The 18,214-nt window shown below is 56.1% G+C and overlaps 7 protein-coding genes across 7 annotated transcripts; 5 read left to right on the top strand and 2 right to left on the bottom strand.

The window, feature by feature from the left end:
- Positions 1–529: 529 nt before the first annotated feature.
- On the bottom strand, positions 530–2,891 carry N657DRAFT_590378 (PAF acetylhydrolase). The gene is made up of 2 exons (XM_062789887.1): positions 2,241–2,891; positions 530–2,184 (listed from the first exon to the last, which is right to left on the bottom strand). Exons 1-2 carry the CDS (start codon positions 2,528–2,530, stop codon positions 747–749), a joined length of 1,728 nt encoding a protein of 575 aa, XP_062651527.1. The 5' UTR covers positions 2,531–2,891; the 3' UTR covers positions 530–746.
- Positions 2,892–3,505: 614 nt separating this feature from the next.
- Positions 3,506–5,193, top strand: N657DRAFT_566210 (peptidase M18, aminopeptidase I; the record flags this gene model as incomplete). The annotated part of the gene is made up of 3 exons (XM_062788412.1): positions 3,506–3,745; positions 3,816–4,158; positions 4,214–5,193. The coding sequence occupies 3 exons, from the start codon at positions 3,506–3,508 to the stop codon at positions 5,191–5,193; spliced, it is 1,563 nt and encodes a 520-aa protein (XP_062651526.1).
- A 309-nt stretch (positions 5,194–5,502) lies between these two features.
- Positions 5,503–7,196, bottom strand: N657DRAFT_678314 (RAI1-domain-containing protein; the record flags this gene model as incomplete). The annotated part of the gene is made up of 9 exons (XM_062796060.1): positions 5,503–5,696; positions 5,764–6,063; positions 6,121–6,291; positions 6,344–6,450; positions 6,507–6,514; positions 6,573–6,600; positions 6,682–6,710; positions 6,767–7,009; positions 7,125–7,196. 9 exons carry the CDS (start codon positions 7,194–7,196, stop codon positions 5,503–5,505), a joined length of 1,152 nt encoding a protein of 383 aa, XP_062651525.1.
- Positions 7,197–7,826: 630 nt separating this feature from the next.
- N657DRAFT_641786 (uncharacterized protein) lies at positions 7,827–11,762 on the top strand. The gene is made up of 2 exons (XM_062792215.1): positions 7,827–10,628; positions 10,707–11,762. The coding sequence occupies exons 1-2, from the start codon at positions 8,080–8,082 to the stop codon at positions 11,413–11,415; spliced, it is 3,258 nt and encodes a 1,085-aa protein (XP_062651524.1). The 5' UTR covers positions 7,827–8,079; the 3' UTR covers positions 11,416–11,762.
- Positions 11,763–13,492: 1,730 nt separating this feature from the next.
- N657DRAFT_226177 (cell wall assembly and cell proliferation coordinating protein) lies at positions 13,493–15,174 on the top strand. Its single transcript, XM_062786303.1, has 2 exons — positions 13,493–13,557; positions 13,614–15,174. The coding sequence occupies exons 1-2, from the start codon at positions 13,539–13,541 to the stop codon at positions 15,140–15,142; spliced, it is 1,548 nt and encodes a 515-aa protein (XP_062651523.1). The 5' UTR covers positions 13,493–13,538; the 3' UTR covers positions 15,143–15,174.
- Positions 15,175–16,444: 1,270 nt separating this feature from the next.
- Positions 16,445–17,717, top strand: N657DRAFT_641782 (UPF0220-domain-containing protein). Its single transcript, XM_062792214.1, has 3 exons — positions 16,445–16,663; positions 16,739–17,097; positions 17,194–17,717. Exons 1-3 carry the CDS (start codon positions 16,571–16,573, stop codon positions 17,255–17,257), a joined length of 516 nt encoding a protein of 171 aa, XP_062651522.1. The 5' UTR covers positions 16,445–16,570; the 3' UTR covers positions 17,258–17,717.
- Positions 17,676–18,186, top strand: N657DRAFT_226136 (uncharacterized protein). Its single transcript, XM_062786302.1, has one exon. The coding sequence runs from the start codon at positions 17,805–17,807 to the stop codon at positions 18,066–18,068; it is 264 nt and encodes an 87-aa protein (XP_062651521.1). The 5' UTR covers positions 17,676–17,804; the 3' UTR covers positions 18,069–18,186.
- The last annotated feature ends 28 nt before the right edge of the window (positions 18,187–18,214 follow it).

Here is an 18,214-nt window from a genome sequence, read left to right as displayed (position 1 = left end):
GCACGGTGCTTATCGACCAAGCAGACGCAGCCAGTTTCTCGCCGAACGAGGAGATCACGCTCATGAACTGGGGAAATGCAATCGTTCGAGGCATAGCCCGAGACGGTACCACTGTGACTGCGTTGCAGCTCAAACTGAACCTGGAGGGAAACTCCAGAAAAAACGGACAAGAAGGTTACATGGCTAGCTAAGGAGAGAAGCTCCCTAGTCGAGGCGGAGATCTGGACGTTTGACTACCTCTTGACCAAGGACACGCTGGGAAAAGATGACAAGCTGGACGACTTCCTGGCGACCAACACGGCGACCATGACAGAAGCGCTGTGTGATGCCAATATGGCCACCGTGGAGGCGGACTGCAATGTTCAATTGGAATGTAAGGGATATTTCAGGGTGGACAAGGTGGCTGGACAGGGGCCTCGTGTGAAGCTGTGTTGTTCAAGATTCCGACCGGGTGGAAGGAGTACTTCTGTGGTGTGAGCAGCGACTGAGAACATACTGCAGATCGACTTTTCCGGGAAACAATGTGAAAGGAGATGTGAATTATTTTAATATCTACCCGAGTCTACTAGTAATATTACACTATGGCCGTGAACCCTAGTAGCCAACATCATCTAAATCACACTCTATGCAAACGCTCAATGATGCTCATACCTGTCAAGCCCAACACCTTGCCTGCACAAATCACGCCATGCACCATGATATACACCGCCTCACTTCTTCTTGCCAACCACCCACTTTGCAGCATGTCATGCCACACTCTCCACTCCCCTCTCCAACGAAGGCTCCATCTCCCCCTGCATCTCCCTCTCGCCTTCCTCGGCCCTCACCTCGTCCTCCACGCCGGTCTCTCCCTTCTGCATCTCCAACTCCGACGGCCCGGACTCCCCTCCCAACCCTACGACATCAATCCACTTCCACGCCTCCACCTCGCCCTCTCCAGCAGCACCGGCCTTCTTCAGAATAGCATCGTCCTGTGCCACCCAGTCCCCTTGCCCCGTACTCTTGACGCGATAGTGCAGATCATCAACCATCACATCCCTCCACGCCGTCCCCGCCACGACAACATCATTCTCCCTCAGAAACTGCAGCTGCGCCCGCACATTCAACCGCAGCACCCGCTCGGGCTGGCTCGCTTTGAAGACCCGCTTCGTCAGCCAGGGGAACAGCACGCCAAAGTCGCTCTGGTTGAGATGTGCGGACGACGCAACGTAAAAGAAGTTCGGCTTTTTCTGTCCAGACCGTTCCGTTTTCGGGTTCTCGTCATCCATGTCGGTATCGTCCGTGCCGTTGTCGTCGTCGAACATGTCCGCCGTCACGGTCCTGCAAGTCGGAGACGGCGAGAGGATGCGAGCTTTGGCGTGAAGGTGCTCGGTCCAGTTGTAGAAGGCCTGGGACTCGACCGCGAGAAGGGCGGCGCCACCCGGTCCGCGGCCGTTCGGAAGGGAGTAGCAGGGCAAGGGGAGGTTGTAGAGCGGTGCGGTGGAGGCGGATAGGAGGGGAAAGCACCACATGTCGAGGAGGATTGTCGGGGTGGACGGGGTGATTTGCGCCACGATGGCCGAGCTTTGGGACGGGGTGAACAAGGGGTTGGGGTAAAGGTTTGGAGCGAGAGACGGGTGGCCGGCGTAGAAGGTGGATTTGAGCAGCTGGGTTATGGTTGCTGCGCCGAAGGAGTGTCCTGAGAAGATGACGCGTCCGGGATCGAGGATGTCAAGGGCGTTGGCGAACTGGGCGAGGGCGGATTCAGGCGTGCTGTAATTGAGGTTGGAGCTGATGATGGGTTGGTCGCCGCCGTCGATGGCCAAGAGCGCTTCGAAGGTGAGGCCCAGCTCCCATAGGCGGATGCGCAGCTGCTTGTTGCGGGCTTCCCAAGCTTCATGTGTTTGGGTGTGGGCAATGCGCAAGTAGGGCACCATGTGCCGGGTGCTTTTGCGGTTCTGGTTCTTGGGATCTCGGATAAGGGACAGGGCAGCGCTGCCGTCACGGTGCTCAGGGCAGACGACCACAACGCCGTATGAGGCCAGAGAGCCAGCCAAGTAGCTGTAGCCGTTGCGGTTACCCCCCAGGCCGTGAGAGAATATCATTGTTGGCCATCTCGAGCGAGACCTGTCAGATGGAGGCGCCAGGAGCGTCGCGTTCTTGTAGGCTGGGATCGAGGTCCAATGGAGGTGTCGAGGGAGGAAGCTGAATCTTGTCAGCACGGGAACCCCAAAGCACATATGTCCAACGGCGCAACTTACGAGAGGATGGATGCCAAGGTAGACCCAGCTCCGAGAAACTGCGTGTAGGCAGCGATGTGAAGGCGCTGAGGGGCTGGAAGCCATGACACTCGTTTGCCCTGAGATTCAGGCACCGCAGGATAAAAAACCCTGAACAACACGGTTTGAATGTCAGCAGCCCCCTCTGGCGCAGGGCTGGGCGACACCAGCTCCGACACAGGTATTTCGACGTCGACGGTGCCCACCTTGAACGGGCCCGTGTAGTCCGGAAACGAAGGGATCGGGCTGAGGCTCGAGACGAAAGCGGCCATGCTGGAACAGTCTGAATCCAGGCCACTCGAGAGCAGGGACGAAGAGCCTTGATCCTGCTATTAGGTTATAGTTATGAAGTCACAAAAATCCCGAAGGAAGGAACAGGTCTGCTTGTTCCCTGTAAGATCTGTATCCCGTTGGTATGGAAGAGAAGAGCACAGCCTCGGCCGCGCCACCTCAGGCACGTGAAACGACACAGAGGCCCTTTTCGGTCCAGAAAAAGGGGTGGTGTATGCGAGGAGCTGGTAAAAGGATACTTTCGCGTCTAGCATACAGGATAGTATCTTCGATTCGTTATCATACGCTTATTCGTGTCTTCGAAGACGTTGACATGTCTCGTGGTCTGAGAAGTGATGAAAAATGAAAATGAAAGTTGGCTAGTGGTGCTTTTGCCAGGGGCTTCGGGGAGCCCGGATATGGGAGGCCTACGTCATGCCCCTGAAAATGCAATTGGCTCTGGAAACGGCCCCACATGGGCCCCGGGAAGTTCAAGCTACACCATAACCTAAGGTACAGTACCTTAACCCGTGCCAAGAAAAATCTCGGGCTTGTTTGGTACCCCCGGATGAGGAGGGCGGTCTCGTGCCTGAGATTGGTGCGCAACGGGAGGTAGCTCTCGAGATCTGAGAGACTTCAATAGAGTTTCTATTCTGGATTGAATCTCTTCATCATCGGTCCAACATTTGCATACCGTATGCCGCCTTAGCCTCATGGAATGTGGACACCCTGAACTCAGCGTCCTCTTGATAGTAAACCATGGCAACAGAGCTTGGCCAATGTTCCGAGCGCATGGGATATCGGAGACCGCTCGGGCCTCCTGGACGTCACTCCAACACCCTTTCGACAAGCCCCCCGGCGGTAACCAGCTCGAAGCTCCACCTACACGTGTAACCACCAAAGGTACCATCTTCTCCACGTCTTCTTGCGTTGTTGGCAGCGGAACACCGTAATTCACTTCTTACGTAAAGCCAGCAATGACCCGTCACACTCCCGACTTCCTGCGGGCGCGTAGCTCCAACCTGTCGCTGCGCTCGCTCGCCATGGAGCAGTCGATGGCCATGCGTGTCGAAGTTGTCGACAACAAGGTCGACGCAAAGGACCTCAAACCCGAGGCCTTCACGAAGCCCTACCTTGACTTCATGACCGAGAACCCGACCGTCTTCCATGCCGTCGATTATTTCAAGGAGAAGCTGCTCAAGGCTGGCTACACCGAGGTTGGTCTCCGCAAATGAACTCTGCGCTGCAATGAGTCATAGATAGCTAAGTCGCGTGCGCGCATCGCAGCTCTCCAGTCGCAACAGCTGGGCCGGCAAGCTCGAACCGGGCGGCAAATACTTCATCACTCGCAACGGGAGTTCCATCATTGCCTTCGCCGTCGGCAAGGCCTACAAGCCCGGCAATGGCATCGCCATGATAGCGGGCCACATCGATGCCCTGACTGCCCGCCTCAAGCCGACGAGCACGAAGCCCAACGCCCACGGCTATATTCAATTGGGCGTGGCCCAGTATGCCGGTGCCCTGAACGAGACATGGTGGGACCGGGATCTGAGCATTGGCGGCCGTGTCATTGTTCGCGACCCGGAAACGGGCAAGACGTCGGTGAAGCTCGTCAAGCTCGACTGGCCGAGTGCGTTACTCCGCCTATGCCGTGAACCGATGAACGACCGGCTAACAAATCATAGTCGCCCGTATCCCCACCCTTGCGCCTCACTTTGGCCTCAGCATGACGGGGCACGGCAACCGCGAGACGGAAATGGTACCCATCATCGGTCTCGACAACAGCGACCTCTCTTCAACCACCGCTACCTTCTCCGAGCAAGCCCTCGGCGGCGTCGGCTCGTTCACCTCGACCCAGCCCGCTAAACTCGTCAAGCTCATCACCAAACAACTCGGCATCACGGATCCCAGCACCATTCTCAACTGGGAGCTCGAGCTCTTCGACTCGCAGCCCGCCACCGTTGGCGGTATGGACAAGGAACTCATTTTCGCCGGCCGGATCGACGACAAGTTGTGCTCCTGGGCCGCCTTCATGGCTTTGCTGCACGCAAAGTCTGACCCGTCCGAAGGCGGCATCAAGCTCGTCGCGCTCTTCGACGACGAAGAGATCGGCTCTCTCCTCCGGCAGGGCGCGCGGGGCAACTTCCTGCCCATCACCATCGAGCGCGCCGTCGAGAGTCTCGCCTCCTCCTCTTCGTCCTCCTCCGGAAACGCCACCCCGTTCGGCCCAGGCCTGCTAGGCCAGACGTACGCCTCCTCCTTCCTCGTCTCGTCCGACGTCACCCACGCGGCCCATCCCAACTTCCCACAGACCAACCTCGCCGGCCACTCGCCGCGTCTCAACGTGGGCGTAGCGCTCTGCGTTGACGCGTCGGCGCACATGACGACAGACAGCGTGAGCATGGCCATCCTCGACCGCGTCGCCGACCTGGCCGGCTGCGTCAACCAGCGCCACATGATCCGCAACGACTCGCGCTCTGGAGGCACCGTCGGCCCCATGCTGAGCGCCGCCATGGGCGTCAAGGCCGCCGATGTGGGTATCCCGCAGCTCAGTATGCATTCCATTCGGGCGACAACGGGCAGTCTGGATCCCGGGTTGGGCGTTAAGTTCTATAAGGGGTTCTTGGATCACTGGGAGGGCGTGGACAGGGAGTGGAGGGATTAAATGGAAGGTTCTGGAGCGGGGGGTGTACCGTAGATGGAATGTTGAAACGATCTATTAGAATGTGAACTGTCAATAGTGCAGTAAAGGTACATAAGTGAGGGGGGGTCTTAGACCTGTAGCATAGTGAGAAGACTGTGCATTTATCATCCCAAAGGACCAACGTGACCGTGTGTAGTGTGTGTACTCGTACATGACTCACGCCGTGGTATCTATCCTAACCCTGCCGTCTATTACAATTTGTACAATGCCGCCGGGCTATGCGCCAGATGCACTTCCAGCCTCCGGGGTTGGCTCACGTTCCGGACTCGCTTACACCGCCGGTGGCGTCTCCAGGTCTGGTGGTTTGGCCTTCCTGAGCTCGAGTTTTATCCGCCAGTCCATGAACTCATCCGTGATAATCCGGCCGTGGCCGACCTCCTCGACCCGGAAGACCTCGATGTCCTTTGCTCCCTTTCGCCGCCTTATCCTCCAGACGCCTTCGTCCTTGATGTTGAGGCGGAGCCCTAATGTGATGTAGGTCAGCGGCTGTCCGTGGGCATGGGGGGGAAAAAGGTAACGGAGCGGTCTCACAGTCAAGAAAGAGTGTGGCAAACTTGATACACACGTTCCCATCCCACTTGGCCATCCCCCTGCGTTGCACCTCGTACGGAAGACTCATGGTCTGGAACTCTTGGACGCTAGTAAGAATGCCGTCTTGATTCCGGAAGCCAACTATGATCTTGGGTACGCCCAAAAGAAAGGACTGAATCCAGTACTTCAGGGCCCTCCGATCAAACCGGAACTGCTCGTTTTGATTGCGAATCTCGGCGCTTGTCTTGAGCTCCACCCATTTGATGGGTTCTCCTGGCGTGGCTGGCTTTGCGTCCCAAACTGTATGAGTCAGCATCATGCGATTTCGTTTACAGGCGTCCACACGCGGCCGCTTACTCGCGTCAACTTCACCCCCGAGACAGACGATGGTGTTGCCAAAGCCTGTGCGGACAACAGAGCAATACTGCTCTTTGTTGTTGACGACCTCCTGGTCTCGGTTTTCGATATAGTCTCTTGATGTCTCACCCCATGGCCGGGGCAATGTGCTGAGAGTCTCGAATTTGTAGCCTGGCGTCGAAGTTAGTCTGGCACGAGACACCCGCAACAAGTGAGACCTCACCCCAATAACTCATCATTTCAGGTAACGGCCCGTTTCTCCTCCCAGGGCGCCCAGCCACCTCCTGCTGCCTCTGTGCCAGGCTAAAGGCATGGTGTTCCTCAACGAAACTTTGGGAGGCGTTAGCGTGCTGATCGAACGCTGGCGTTTCTGCTGTCCTACTTACATGGAATCCTTGAGCTGGTTAGCCAAGCAAGTAATCGTGGGGTTGAAGGGGATTGCAGAAGCATACTCGGTAGAAGGTAGCGTTCATCTCGAATCTAGAGCAGTGAAAGGAGGGCTCAGCCATCAAGTCTGGTATGGTGGAAAGAGCAGCAGAGAAGCCCCGGGTGATTTCTTACTCCGAGTCGTCGAACGGCACGGCCATGATCTACCAGTGAAAGTCAGCGGAGGCCACGATGCGCAAAAGTGAAGGAACCCCTGTACCTTGGTCAACATGCCTCTCCAGGTGACAATGTGGGCATCGATCGGCTCGCCCGTCTTTTGTTCATGGCTTGCGATGGTTTTGAGGAGGCTGTCCAGGTGTTCGTCGATGCTGTCATCGTGCCGGATGAACTGGTCGAAGCCATTGCTCAGATTGACGCCCAGGTCTGGCGGGTAGTACCACTTTAGGGATGAGTCGTCCAACCGGAACTTGTGGTCCTTGTCATATGAGAAACATGCAAATTCCTGGTCGTTGTGGTGGTCTGTTAGCGCTGTTCAACTCGCTCATTCCAGGAGGCCTGATCTCAAGCTGGCTTCATGCCGCTGATCATTCGCATCCCGAAAATTTACGACTTCTCACCTTTGGCCGCTTGACAGGCTGAGTCTGGCCTCCATACTGAGGCGGCGGGTAGATGGGGAATTTCAGGGCCATCGCAGTAGCCGCACGATGCGAAAAGTGCCTAGAGGTAACGAGCCTGGTGATGGAACGTGTTCTGGCAGGCTGCGTTAGCACCCTCATCCCCCGCAAACTCGTCCAAGTAGCCGGATTCGCTGGACGTTTGCCAGCATCAGTGCGGAGTGAGGCTGAAGCGTTGAGAATGAGATGCTTGCGCCGTGAGTGCGGCCGCGATGATGAATGCAAACCTAGGAAGCTGCGAAATAATTGCCAAGACGGTAAGTACCTGAGACGTGAATGGCCTGATCTTTTAACGGGTTTGTAAGTACGATACGCACGTACGGAGTGATTGATATCAGCAACGATCCCGCGGTGCATGGCTCGGACCCCCATTCTCTTCAAACTGACGGTGGACGGACTGGAACTAAAGGATTCAATTTTTTTCAGAGGTTCTTTCTCTTATCCTTTTTTTTTATTTTATTTCTAGCTTGATTTACCCTACCTTGGCTAGCTAATACACATCACAATTGGAGAGGGTTCAAAACGCTGTTATGTCACGCGTATCCGTACCCCGCATGTCGTAACATACATGGTCCCTGAAAGCATGCGGTGGGTCCAACTTCAACCCCATGCATCCATGGATGCTGCATGAGATGAGCCAAGGTACGAATACCTTACGCAACTACCTTACTCCGTACGGCCTCGACTTGCAGTAACTACAGACGAAGCTCGCCCCAAACTGTCGAGCAAGCTCCGGTCGAGACGAAAGGGACCTCGAAGAGCTTGAAGCGTGTCAAAGTCATCCCATTGGTCCTGTCTGAGCTTTCAATAGCGCGCACATTCAATTGCAAACCAAACCGATAATGAAGACTAGGCCAATTCCATAGCGAGCACAGCGTTTCACGCCCCGCGCGTTGCAATGTCCGACAGATACGCCCAGTCGTACCGCAACGGCGGGTACGGCAACTTCGGCCGCCAGGACGGCGATGAGTACGATCCGTACGGCGAAGGCTACGGCAGCGACCGCCGTGCCCCGCCACCTCGACAGCGGAACCCGCGACCACCTCCCACCGTTCGCAGCGCAGCACCCCCACCCCGGTCAACCCAGCGAGCTCAAGAGACCAGCGCCGAGCGCGAAATGGGCAAGGTGCTTGAATTGATCAAGCAAGAGTGGCCGGCCATGTGCGAGAACGACTGCATCCCCGTCCAGCTGGCATTGCAGCTGCTCGACACCAGCTCCGTCGGCCGCGCCCACGAGTACCGCAACTTCCAGCGCACCCACCAGTATCTCCAGGACTCACTTAAGAAGATTGTCCATGAGTATCACCAGGGCTTCAACAGTTCCATCGGCACCTTCCACAAGATTCAGGGGAGCATACAGACATCGCAGAAGAAGGTGCGCGCCTTGAAGGAGTCGCTGGCCGCATCCAAGGCGGCCCTCTGTACCACCGACCCAGAGCTCAAGAAGCTGCACGCCACGTCGCACATGTACGATGGGGTGCTGCAAACGCTTAACGAGTTGGACGATCTGCGAACCGTTCCCGACCAGCTCGAGGCCAGGATATCCGAGAAGCGCTTTCTGACGGCAGTCGATGTCCTCCAAAATGCGCTGCGGAAGCTGACGAAGCCGGAGCTGGATGGCATCGGCGCATTGAGCGAGCTGCGACTCTACCTGGCAAACCAGGAGACAGCGCTCATGGACATTCTGGTCGAAGAGCTGCACGAGCATCTCTATCTCAAGTCGCCGTATTGCCAGGAGCGGTGGCAGTATTTGGCCAAGTGCCAGGGCGCCCTCAGCGAGGTGTTCAAAGACGCGCCGCCTGTCCCCCCTTTCCACGCCATCTTTGACGCGATGGATTGGGATCGGCCCGTGACTGAAGATCCCCACAAGAACCCCGAGGCAGACACCTTCTACTACGTCACGCTGGTGGTCGAGTCTTTGAACAAGCTGGGGAGGTTAGAATCTGCCGTCGACACGCTGAAGCAGAGGCTACCTGTCGAGCTGTTTGCTGTGGTCAACGAGACCATCAACGATATCGACCAAAAGCACCCCAGCTCGTTGAGGGGAGGCTCTCATGGCTCCCATGGGTTGCACATCTACGGCCAGCGCGAGACCCGGATGCGAGCAGACGTCATTTATGATCTACTTTGGACGCTTTACGGAAAATTCGAGGCCATAGCTGAGGGCCATCGTGTCTTCCACGAGTCCATCAAGGCCCTAATCCGACGTGAGGGAGCCGGCAACAACATTGCTCTACTCGGCAGCTTCAAGGAACTATGGAATCTGTACCAGAACGAGATCCGCTCACTGCTACACAACTATGTCACAACGGATGCCGACGTCTACCAGTTCCGGTCATCGCCCAGGCCCGGCGTGGGGATAAACGGCGGCAAGGATGCGACGCGGGAGCATCTCTTCAAGTTCTCCGAAGTGGATTCAAAATCGGCTGAGATGGCGACTGAATACGAGGCCTTGGACAACATCATTCGGACTGCCGTTCCAGGCTTGACGTCTAACTCCAAGAAGGGGGCCGATACCAAGAAGGCAGGTTTGGTTGTTCCTCGGTCGGATCCCGCCACCGCGAGAAAAAGCACCGGTGCCGGGTACAGTGCTCAGGGGAGCGGAACGTACAAATCACTGGTCGAGCCCAGCGTCTTCAACATGAGTCTCCTCCTCCCGCCCACCCTTATCTTCCTCCAGCGTCTTAAGAACATCGTCCCGCCGGGGTCGGACCTCGCGACCAGCGCGCTTACCTCGTTTCTTGACAATTTTCTCGTCAATGTCTTTCAACCACAGCTGGATGAGACCCTCGGGAAGCTCAGCGACACGGTGTTTGGCGAAGCGGACGCCTTTCTGCAGGACCCGGAGTGGGCGTTGGTCGCCAAACGGCCCGTCTTCAAGGGAGCGACTGCTTTCTTTACCATCGTGACAGCGTTCTGCAGGATGCTGGGAACAATCCCCCACGACCAGGCGCTCAGCTCGCTCATCATCACGCAGATGCTGAGGTACTACGACAGGTGCTTCAACTGGTACAAGGCCCTGGTGACCAAGACCCAGGAGGAGGCCTCGAGTACGCAGGAATTGCGGGCCTCTGCCGTCATGGCGCTTGAGCCGAGCGAGATCCACGAGACGATGCTGAAGCTGTGGGAGTCCGAGACGAAAGATCTTGAACTATTGGAGAAGGAGGCAGTTCTTCTCATGGCGCAGACCAAGGAGAAGGTGCTCGAGGCCAGTGACATTATCCAGGACCGCGACACGATCTCGTCGCTCTGCCTGCTCTACACCAGCATGAAGTGGCTTTCGGTCAAGATTCTCAGCCTCCGACACATTACCGAGAACGAGACAGACTCGTCCCGCTCCAACCTCACAAAACCTGAGAAGAAGCGCTGGACGCTGCTCAACGACCCCAGCAAGGCCACAACCGGGGAAGGCCCCGTCTACCTGCCCATGACACAGGAAACCGTTCAGTACGTCTCTCAAACCGCCCCACTATTACCTAAATAACCCAAACCAAAAACTAACCGCGTTTCTGTTCCCTTGCGCAGATCCTTCGACAGCATCCTCACCTCCCTCAGCGAGTTAGCCACCACGGCGCTCCTGACGCTCCACTCTGAAGTGCGCTGCCGCATCCTCCGTTCGCTGTACACGGCGCTCTCCCCCTCCCACACGGCCCCCTACCTGCTCGACCAGGAGGTCGCGGAGCCCGACCCGCAGATCCTGTCGCTCAACGCCGAGATGGTGGCGTTCGACGAGACGGCGGCGGGCTTCCTGCGAGAGCGCGAGGTGCGCTTCGTGAGGACGGGCCTGGGCCTGCTCATCAATGCCTACCTGATCCGCAACGCGACTATGACGGCGCCCATGAACTCGAGGGGCTGTGGCAGGATGAGGCTGAACGTGCTGGTGCTGCAGCAGAATCTGAAGAATATCGAGGAAGGACCCGGGGCGGGGCTGGATAAGGCCATGGCGTACTTTGAGTTGTTCGAGGGCGGGCCGGATGCGATTGTGAAGCGGGCGAGGGAGGATGGGGAGAAGGCAAGGACGTCGGTTGGGGGGCCGGATGGGGAGGGGGAGGACGTAAAAGGGGAGAAGGAGAAGGAGGTTGGGGTGAGGTTTTCGTATGATGAACTTAAGGCGCTATTGGAGCTCCGTTATAGCGAGCAGCTGGCCGATCCGGAGAGGGGCGTCGCGGCTGCCGCAAAGAGGCAGTTGGCGGATAAGTTGCTGGCGTTGAGTGAGTATTTGTGGCAGAGCTAGGTCTGGACATCCAAGGCATTTGGTTTGGGTGGATAGGGGTTGTGGAGTAGGATGTCGGTTGATTCCCGGGGGTGGGGAGGCGGGAATATCTTCGGGACTGCAACGGGAGCCTACGTGATGCGGCGCTTGTGTAAGTGTGTGTGTGGCACCTGGCAGTGATTTCTCAGATGAGACTCTCCATAGGTGACTATCACGTTCAACTTGGCGTGTGATCTCATTCCTGTATGCTGCTAGCGCTGACCGCAGCTTCACAAGCCGCACTGGCTGCCCCCTTGGTCCAAATTCGTTCGGGCCGTGGCCGAGCTGCACACCATAGTTACCTAGTTGGGATAACACCAAGAGCATCATCTGATGAGGAACTCGTAACCCCAAAATAGAGCTCATGAAATGCGTCGTGTCATCCTTGGATCCTACCATCCAGTGTTTTGCTACACAACACTTCGGGACGGGAACAGCTGAGATGAAACATCAAAACGTGGAATGATACACTGCACTGCTCTCCGAGCTAAAGCAAGATTGTCTGGTTGTTTTTGAAACGGCCGGCCCCTCTGTTTCTTGCGGACGCAGGAGGTTTGACTGGATGCGCGGTGGGTTGTCCAACATCATGCTCGTGTGGTGGAAGGCCAGCTTGAGCGGGAACCAGCAGCTGCTGCTGATAATCCGCAGAAAGGTAAGTGGCGGGTGTTCTAGGCCGTAGACTCGGAGTTGGGATGATTGGTTGAGGGAGGGTTGCTTTTGATCGGTCTGGTGGCCTTTGGATAGTGGTCGTCCTGTCGGTATGTTCAGGCTCTGTTTGCTGTCTGTCAATAAGTGAGGCCGCTCCTTGGCTAACGCTGGAAAAATAAAAGTGGCGTGCGGTGCAATACATGAAGAGCTTCAGTTGTAGTATCGCTGTTCAGCTGAGCTGGACATCAGCGGGGTATTCATTTAGCTGCAGGATACGTAACCGCGTTCCAGGTTACCTTACCTATCAAGGGAATTAAAACCAAGGTATGTAGCAGCCGTAGACGGAAACATACAGAATGTGAGACTAGGTAAGTGATCGGTAAATGGTGAGATACCCCAGACTTGGTGGTCTATTTAGGTAGGTAAGTAAGTACCCATAACTTTGGTCTCTGAGTCCGCTCATGCAACTTGAACAACATGAGCATTCATCTTCCCCAATGCGGGGGCTTTGAGCCACAAAGTAGATTCGTAATCCATCAACTTACCGAAATCAGTTGGAAAAGCCGTGTTAAATATTAACAGGATTCTTCGAACCCCATCGTAGCATGGTCAGATTTTTGAATTAATTGGCTGGTGTGCAGAACCCAGAACAAGAACAAGGGAACCGACTCTGACGTTGTGTTCAAATAAAATGCGTATTAAGGTCCAAGAATCCTCTGATATGTGGTAGCAGTCGTTATGGGGCGTTGTATGAACTCGTTGTCGGCTTTCGTCCAACATTTGACATTAACGTTGCCGGCCCTGAGTGAACCTGCATTCACCCCAGGGAGCCGTATGAGCAACAAGTTTATCCAATCAAAGTCTATAAAACTGGCTTAGCGCTATGGTTTGTGGAGACTCCCTGGGGTCCCGAAATCGTAGCCCAGCGGCCCGTCCGTGCAATCCCCACTCATCAATGCGAGTGGTCGAAGCGCACTTGTGGGCAATCCCCCTTTCAACCCCTTCCATTTGAAAGGCTTGCAGATTGGCTGATTCCGGACAGAAGCTTGGAGCCACCGCCAACTTCGCATCCCGTCTCCTGTTCCTCCTGCAGCCGCCACACGACATCATCGCATCCATGCGGTTGCACCGCTCGTTTTAGTAGTTTGGTTCCTGTTCCGTGGCCTGCCTGGGCTTTCAATTCGTTTCTGTGGTGCTGCAGCGCCCAGATCTCATCCTTTCGCTCTCCCTTTGGAACATCACCCGCACTGGTCAGCCCAGTTCACCAAGCCGATTTCCCCATCTACGCAACAGCCTTCCCCGACTCTACTGCTCTCCAGTCCGATACCCGGCGCAAACATGGCTTCGTACGTAGGCTTCGACTCGCGTGGTCTGCCAACACCGGCCGGTTTGTCGAGTGCTGACAACACACCTCCGATTCCAGATTAGGATCCGTCTTCCGCTCCTTCTGGCACAACATGACCAGCAATGACCGACGTCAGCATACCCCAAAAAAACAACCACCGCCGTCTCCTGCTTACTAACGATACCAGATTCCACCTTTGACTCCCCATACAGAACAGGGCGCCATGTTCCCTTGAACGCGAGGGATGGCCTGACCTCGATCGCGACCGCCGGCGAGTCGCGCGCCGATATCACATCCCCCTACCGCGATGAGTCGGCTCACCAGTTTACCTCCGCCCTCGATGCCTCTGGAAACCGCATATTACCACCCGAATCCAACCGACCTTATTCCCCCGGCATGAGGTCGCATCGCGCGCGGCAGTCGGCCGCACCCGATGGTTTCGAAGTGCAGAGCCCGGCTGGTGAGATCCCCATGCAGTCTTTCCGCGACGGCATGCCGCCGGCCCCTTCGGTCAGTAGCTCGTGGCGCAAGATCGACAAGTGGGCCGAAGAGAACTACCCCGAGCTGTTCGACCAACTCTGCGAAGGATGCACGTCGAATGACCTCAACGATCTCGAACACCAGCTGGACTGCTCCCTTCCGCAGGACGTCCGGGAGTCTCTGCAAATCCACGACGGCCAGGAGCGCGGCGGCATCCCCACAGGTATCATCTTCAGTGCCATGCTTCTTGATTGCGAGGAAATTGTGGAGGAGTGGACGAACTGGCGCAAGGTCAACGAGGAATTCTTGCAAAAGCCGAGACTGCTCAGGCCACCAGTTCCTTCAAAGGGCCCTGGTGCAGGCAGCGCTCAAGCATCTTCATCCGCTGCCGCCTCATCCAGCTCGGCTCCTACTTCACCTCGAGACTCGGATTGGCGACAAGACCTGCTGGCTCGTCAGGACTGCGTACCGCCGGGGTCGATACAGAAGGCTTATGCGCACCCCGCATGGATTCCCTTGGTGCGCGACTGGGGCGGCAACTGCCTAGCCGTTGATCTGGCGCCGGGACCAAAAGGTCACTGGGGCCAGGTGATCATGTTCGGCCGGGATTACGACACCAAGTACATAGTGGCGCGCTCATGGGCGGCCTTCTTGGCCATCGTCGCCGACGATCTCAGCAGTGGGAGGTGGTTTGTCGACGAGGACTCAGGCGAGCTCAAGCTGCGCGAGTTCAAGCAGGCGCGCGTGGAGCCGGCGTACTTTGACATCCTGAGGTGGAGGATGGATCAGAAATACGGGCGCACCGCCAGCAAGCGAAAGTCGATGGCGCCGGGTGCGGCATCGCGTAGTGCGCCGAACTCGCCGTACGCCAACCCGACAGAGCCCAACGGCGAGCACCGCGGCCGTTCCATGCACCGCCCCAGCGCCATCTCGCCGATTCCCAGTCCCATCCGGCCCGGATACGGAAAGTCAAGTCCCCTGGCCAGGGTGGCAGAAGAATCCGGAGCGGCAAGCCCAGTGCTCGGAAAGACAGGAGATAAATTGGTTGAGGTCGATACGCCACGACAGAGCAACGAGGAAATCAAAGAAAATGCCCCGAGGTTAACGGCGTTGGCCAACGGCGAGAACCCCGCCGACGAAACCAAGCACGAAACCCAACCAAATGGTTCAGCGGTAACGAACGGCCAGAAGCCCGCCGTAGAAGTCGAGGAGGCAATGAAAACGATCGAGATTTGAGGGTAAAGCTGCTACGACCGGTCATGAAGTTGCTAGCACCTCCCTTGGGTCCTGCAAAGGTTTTCATACACAACATACATTGGGGTGGGGATACCTCCGGCGTTGCAGGCGTCTTGAGCAGAAAGATATCGATACAGCGGTGCTGTTTGCCGCATGTGCTTTTGGCGTCACTTGATAGACGTCGGTTGCGCTTCGATTTCTGGGAGGCAAGAGGCATTTTTCTCTTCTTCTTTGCCAGGTTTTCTTGGTTTGCAATCTGTGCGTCTTCTTCACCTTACCTACTACCTTTGTCTTTCTCGTTCGGACCAGGCGAGGCGGGCGAGGCTTTTCCCATGGGCTGCTGGACACAGACGGTGCAGAGGGAATGGCCATTCTGCTGTACATTATACTTGTGGTCTGTTCGGTACCTACCTACCTAATATGCCCTCGACTTTCACCCTGCGTTGACTCCGACGATGGGGGAACTGCAAGTTGCAATGAGTTGGAGACGTTCGTTGCATTGAGAACGGGGTTCAACCAGCACGTGTCACGGTTGTCGTGTCTGGCTAGCCGAGTCAAATGGTCAATAAGCCTGCGAATTGCAGCGTTTAACGCTGGGTGTGCCAGGAATTGTATCTGAGTGAAAACTTGTTCCCGTGTGCTTGTGGGAGAATTCCGCAGTCTGGATGTAAGGTACCTATGCTCTTGTGCGACCTAGGAACTGGACAGTACGAAGTAAATTTCGCCGTTCAGTTAGCCGTCCTAATCGACTGGTGGGAAGATGAAATCGTCATGGAGTTCCTTAAACGGCCACACAGCAACTGGTCGGGCATGTCCTCAACTTGAACGTCCAAGACACTTAGTAATGCGTGGTCGATGGATGGAATTTATTTCGCCCGGAGGCACGAAGCCTAAAGGGCCTTGGCACGCTAACTACATCCAATTCGTTGACGTTCAATCATCAACTCGTATAAGCCCTCTACTCTCTCCCCTTTTCTCACGCCACCTGTTGCCTGTTGACTTAGTTTTAGCAGATCGACTTGGAGGCTGCGTTCTCCAAGTGTTCAGCGTCCTATCTTCAGCAGCTAAAGCGGGATCTGCTGGCTTAATGCGTGGTCTCTGGATACTGTGATAGAAATGGCCTGAGGTGGTCACGTGCCGCTTCAGGAGCCGTTTCAGGCGCCAAGAGGTCGAGGTGGGTCAGTCCGCCAGTGGCTCCAACGTCATCCAAGCTCTGAGCTGAAGAGAAGCCTCGTGTACTCCGTATCTACCGCCGAACGATTGCGATCACGACGACGCCCGCGGCCAAACGACGGATTACCGCTCATAACTCCAATACCCTCCCAATAAGAGCTTATACTGTCAACTACGGTGAACCGAGACAATCGACCTCCGCCCTCCAGCTTTTCAACCGCACTCGATCCCCGCCGCGCAAGCAGATCACCCACCATGTCCGAGGACCGCCTCTGGAAGTTCCGCAGGCCAGAATGGCTCAACAGCATCTGGGCGCGCAACGCGGGAGTTTACGGCGCCGGCGGTCTTGTGCGCTCCCCCCTCCATTTTCTGCAACCTCTTCACTTTACCACAACACTAACCCGCCCCTTACCCTTGGTCCAGTTCTCCCTCGCCTTCTACATCCTCCTCGACTCGGCCGTCTGGTCTAAGTCGGCGCTCAACGGCTCGACCATCCACGTCACCTTTGTCGACTGGCTACCCTTCATCTTCAGCAGCCTGGGCATGCTCATCATCAACAGCGTCGAGAAGGCCCGCCTGTCGGCCGACAGTTTCAGTTACTCCGGCTCGGGCGTCGCGTGGAAGGCGCGCGTCGTGCTGTTTCTGGGCTTCGCGGCGCTGGCCGGCGGATTAGCTGGAGGGGTCACCGTCTTCGTGCTCAAGTTTATCGTCCCGGGCGTGCCGTTCCCCGCGTTGACTATGGGGGTGGAGGTCATGGTTTCGGCTATGATAGTTGGGCTCAGGTGAGATTTGTTATTTTCTCTCCCTTTGTCTTCTTTGATTTGAGTTTGAGGGAGATAGGTTTATGTAGGACTCGGCGCTGACAATGATGTGCTTAGCACGGTCATTCTCTGGGTCAGCCAGAACATTGAGGACGAATACAGCTACAACCTGAGTCTGTGACATGGGTTGTGAGACTTCCAAAGGAGGGGAGAAGATGGTACGAACTGAAACGGAGTTACGGCATGGATTGGAAGGGCTAGCGGTCAGTTGTATCTGGCCTTATTTGCAGATTCGTGCAGAGTGCTGAGGCGCCTTTGGATACGATGTATGATCTAGACCCAGTCGGTTTTTACCATTCACCTTTCGACCAAGTTGCGGCCATCTCCATGGCAGTGCGGTTGTTATTGGCAGGCTGTTGTCGGCTAGGTAATTGCACAGACTATGAGGGTGACTTAAACACCCAAGTCAAACGCCTTGTGCATCTTCGGAGTCAAGCAAGCTTACGCGACGCAATTGACGAGCACCTGATGGATATGTGCCCTTGTCTCGAACAGGACAACACCTTTGATTGTATCAGAGTATGCCGAGGAATCTGAAAGATGTCAGTAATGATCATTAGGTTACCTGCACCTAGCCTTCGACCTGTCCTCTCTCGTGTCTGTGGTGCGAAAAGACTTGACGCTTTCAATATCTCCTCGCATCGTACAGCACCACTGTTGCCAGCCCCATGCTGTCTTCTATCCTTCTTACTGTACCGTTGTTTTTCCTCTTCATGTCTAGCTTGATTCCCCTTTCCTACTTACCTTCTCTTCATTCGTTACTCTCTGCCTTCTTCCTTTCGCTCTCTCGTCCTTTCAGCAATGCGATATGTACTACTACGCCCACCCGCAACCCAGAGTGGAGGGTGAACTACAAGTTTGTGTGGTTACCCCCTCGATGTCCAACGCGCCTGGTCCGGTCTCGATGTTCCGAAATGGAAGAAGCGCATTAGGCCCCTGAGAATGGCCGCTTGAATAGCATAACCTTCGAGATTGAGCGACGGATTCGCATGCAACCAGCAAATCAGGAACGGCCGATATGCAAGCGCTACTGCAAATAAACATGGCGCTGCCAGTTGGGCCCAATTGCCCGAACTTC

The sequence above is a fragment of the Parathielavia appendiculata genome (genome assembly GCF_033297405.1).
Source record: "Parathielavia appendiculata strain CBS 731.68 unplaced genomic scaffold N657scaffold_2, whole genome shotgun sequence".
NCBI classification, from domain to species: Eukaryota; Fungi; Ascomycota; class Sordariomycetes; order Sordariales; family Chaetomiaceae; genus Parathielavia; species Parathielavia appendiculata.
The sequence above is the reverse complement of the archived record's forward strand: the minus strand, read 5'-3'. Positions and strand labels throughout refer to the sequence as shown.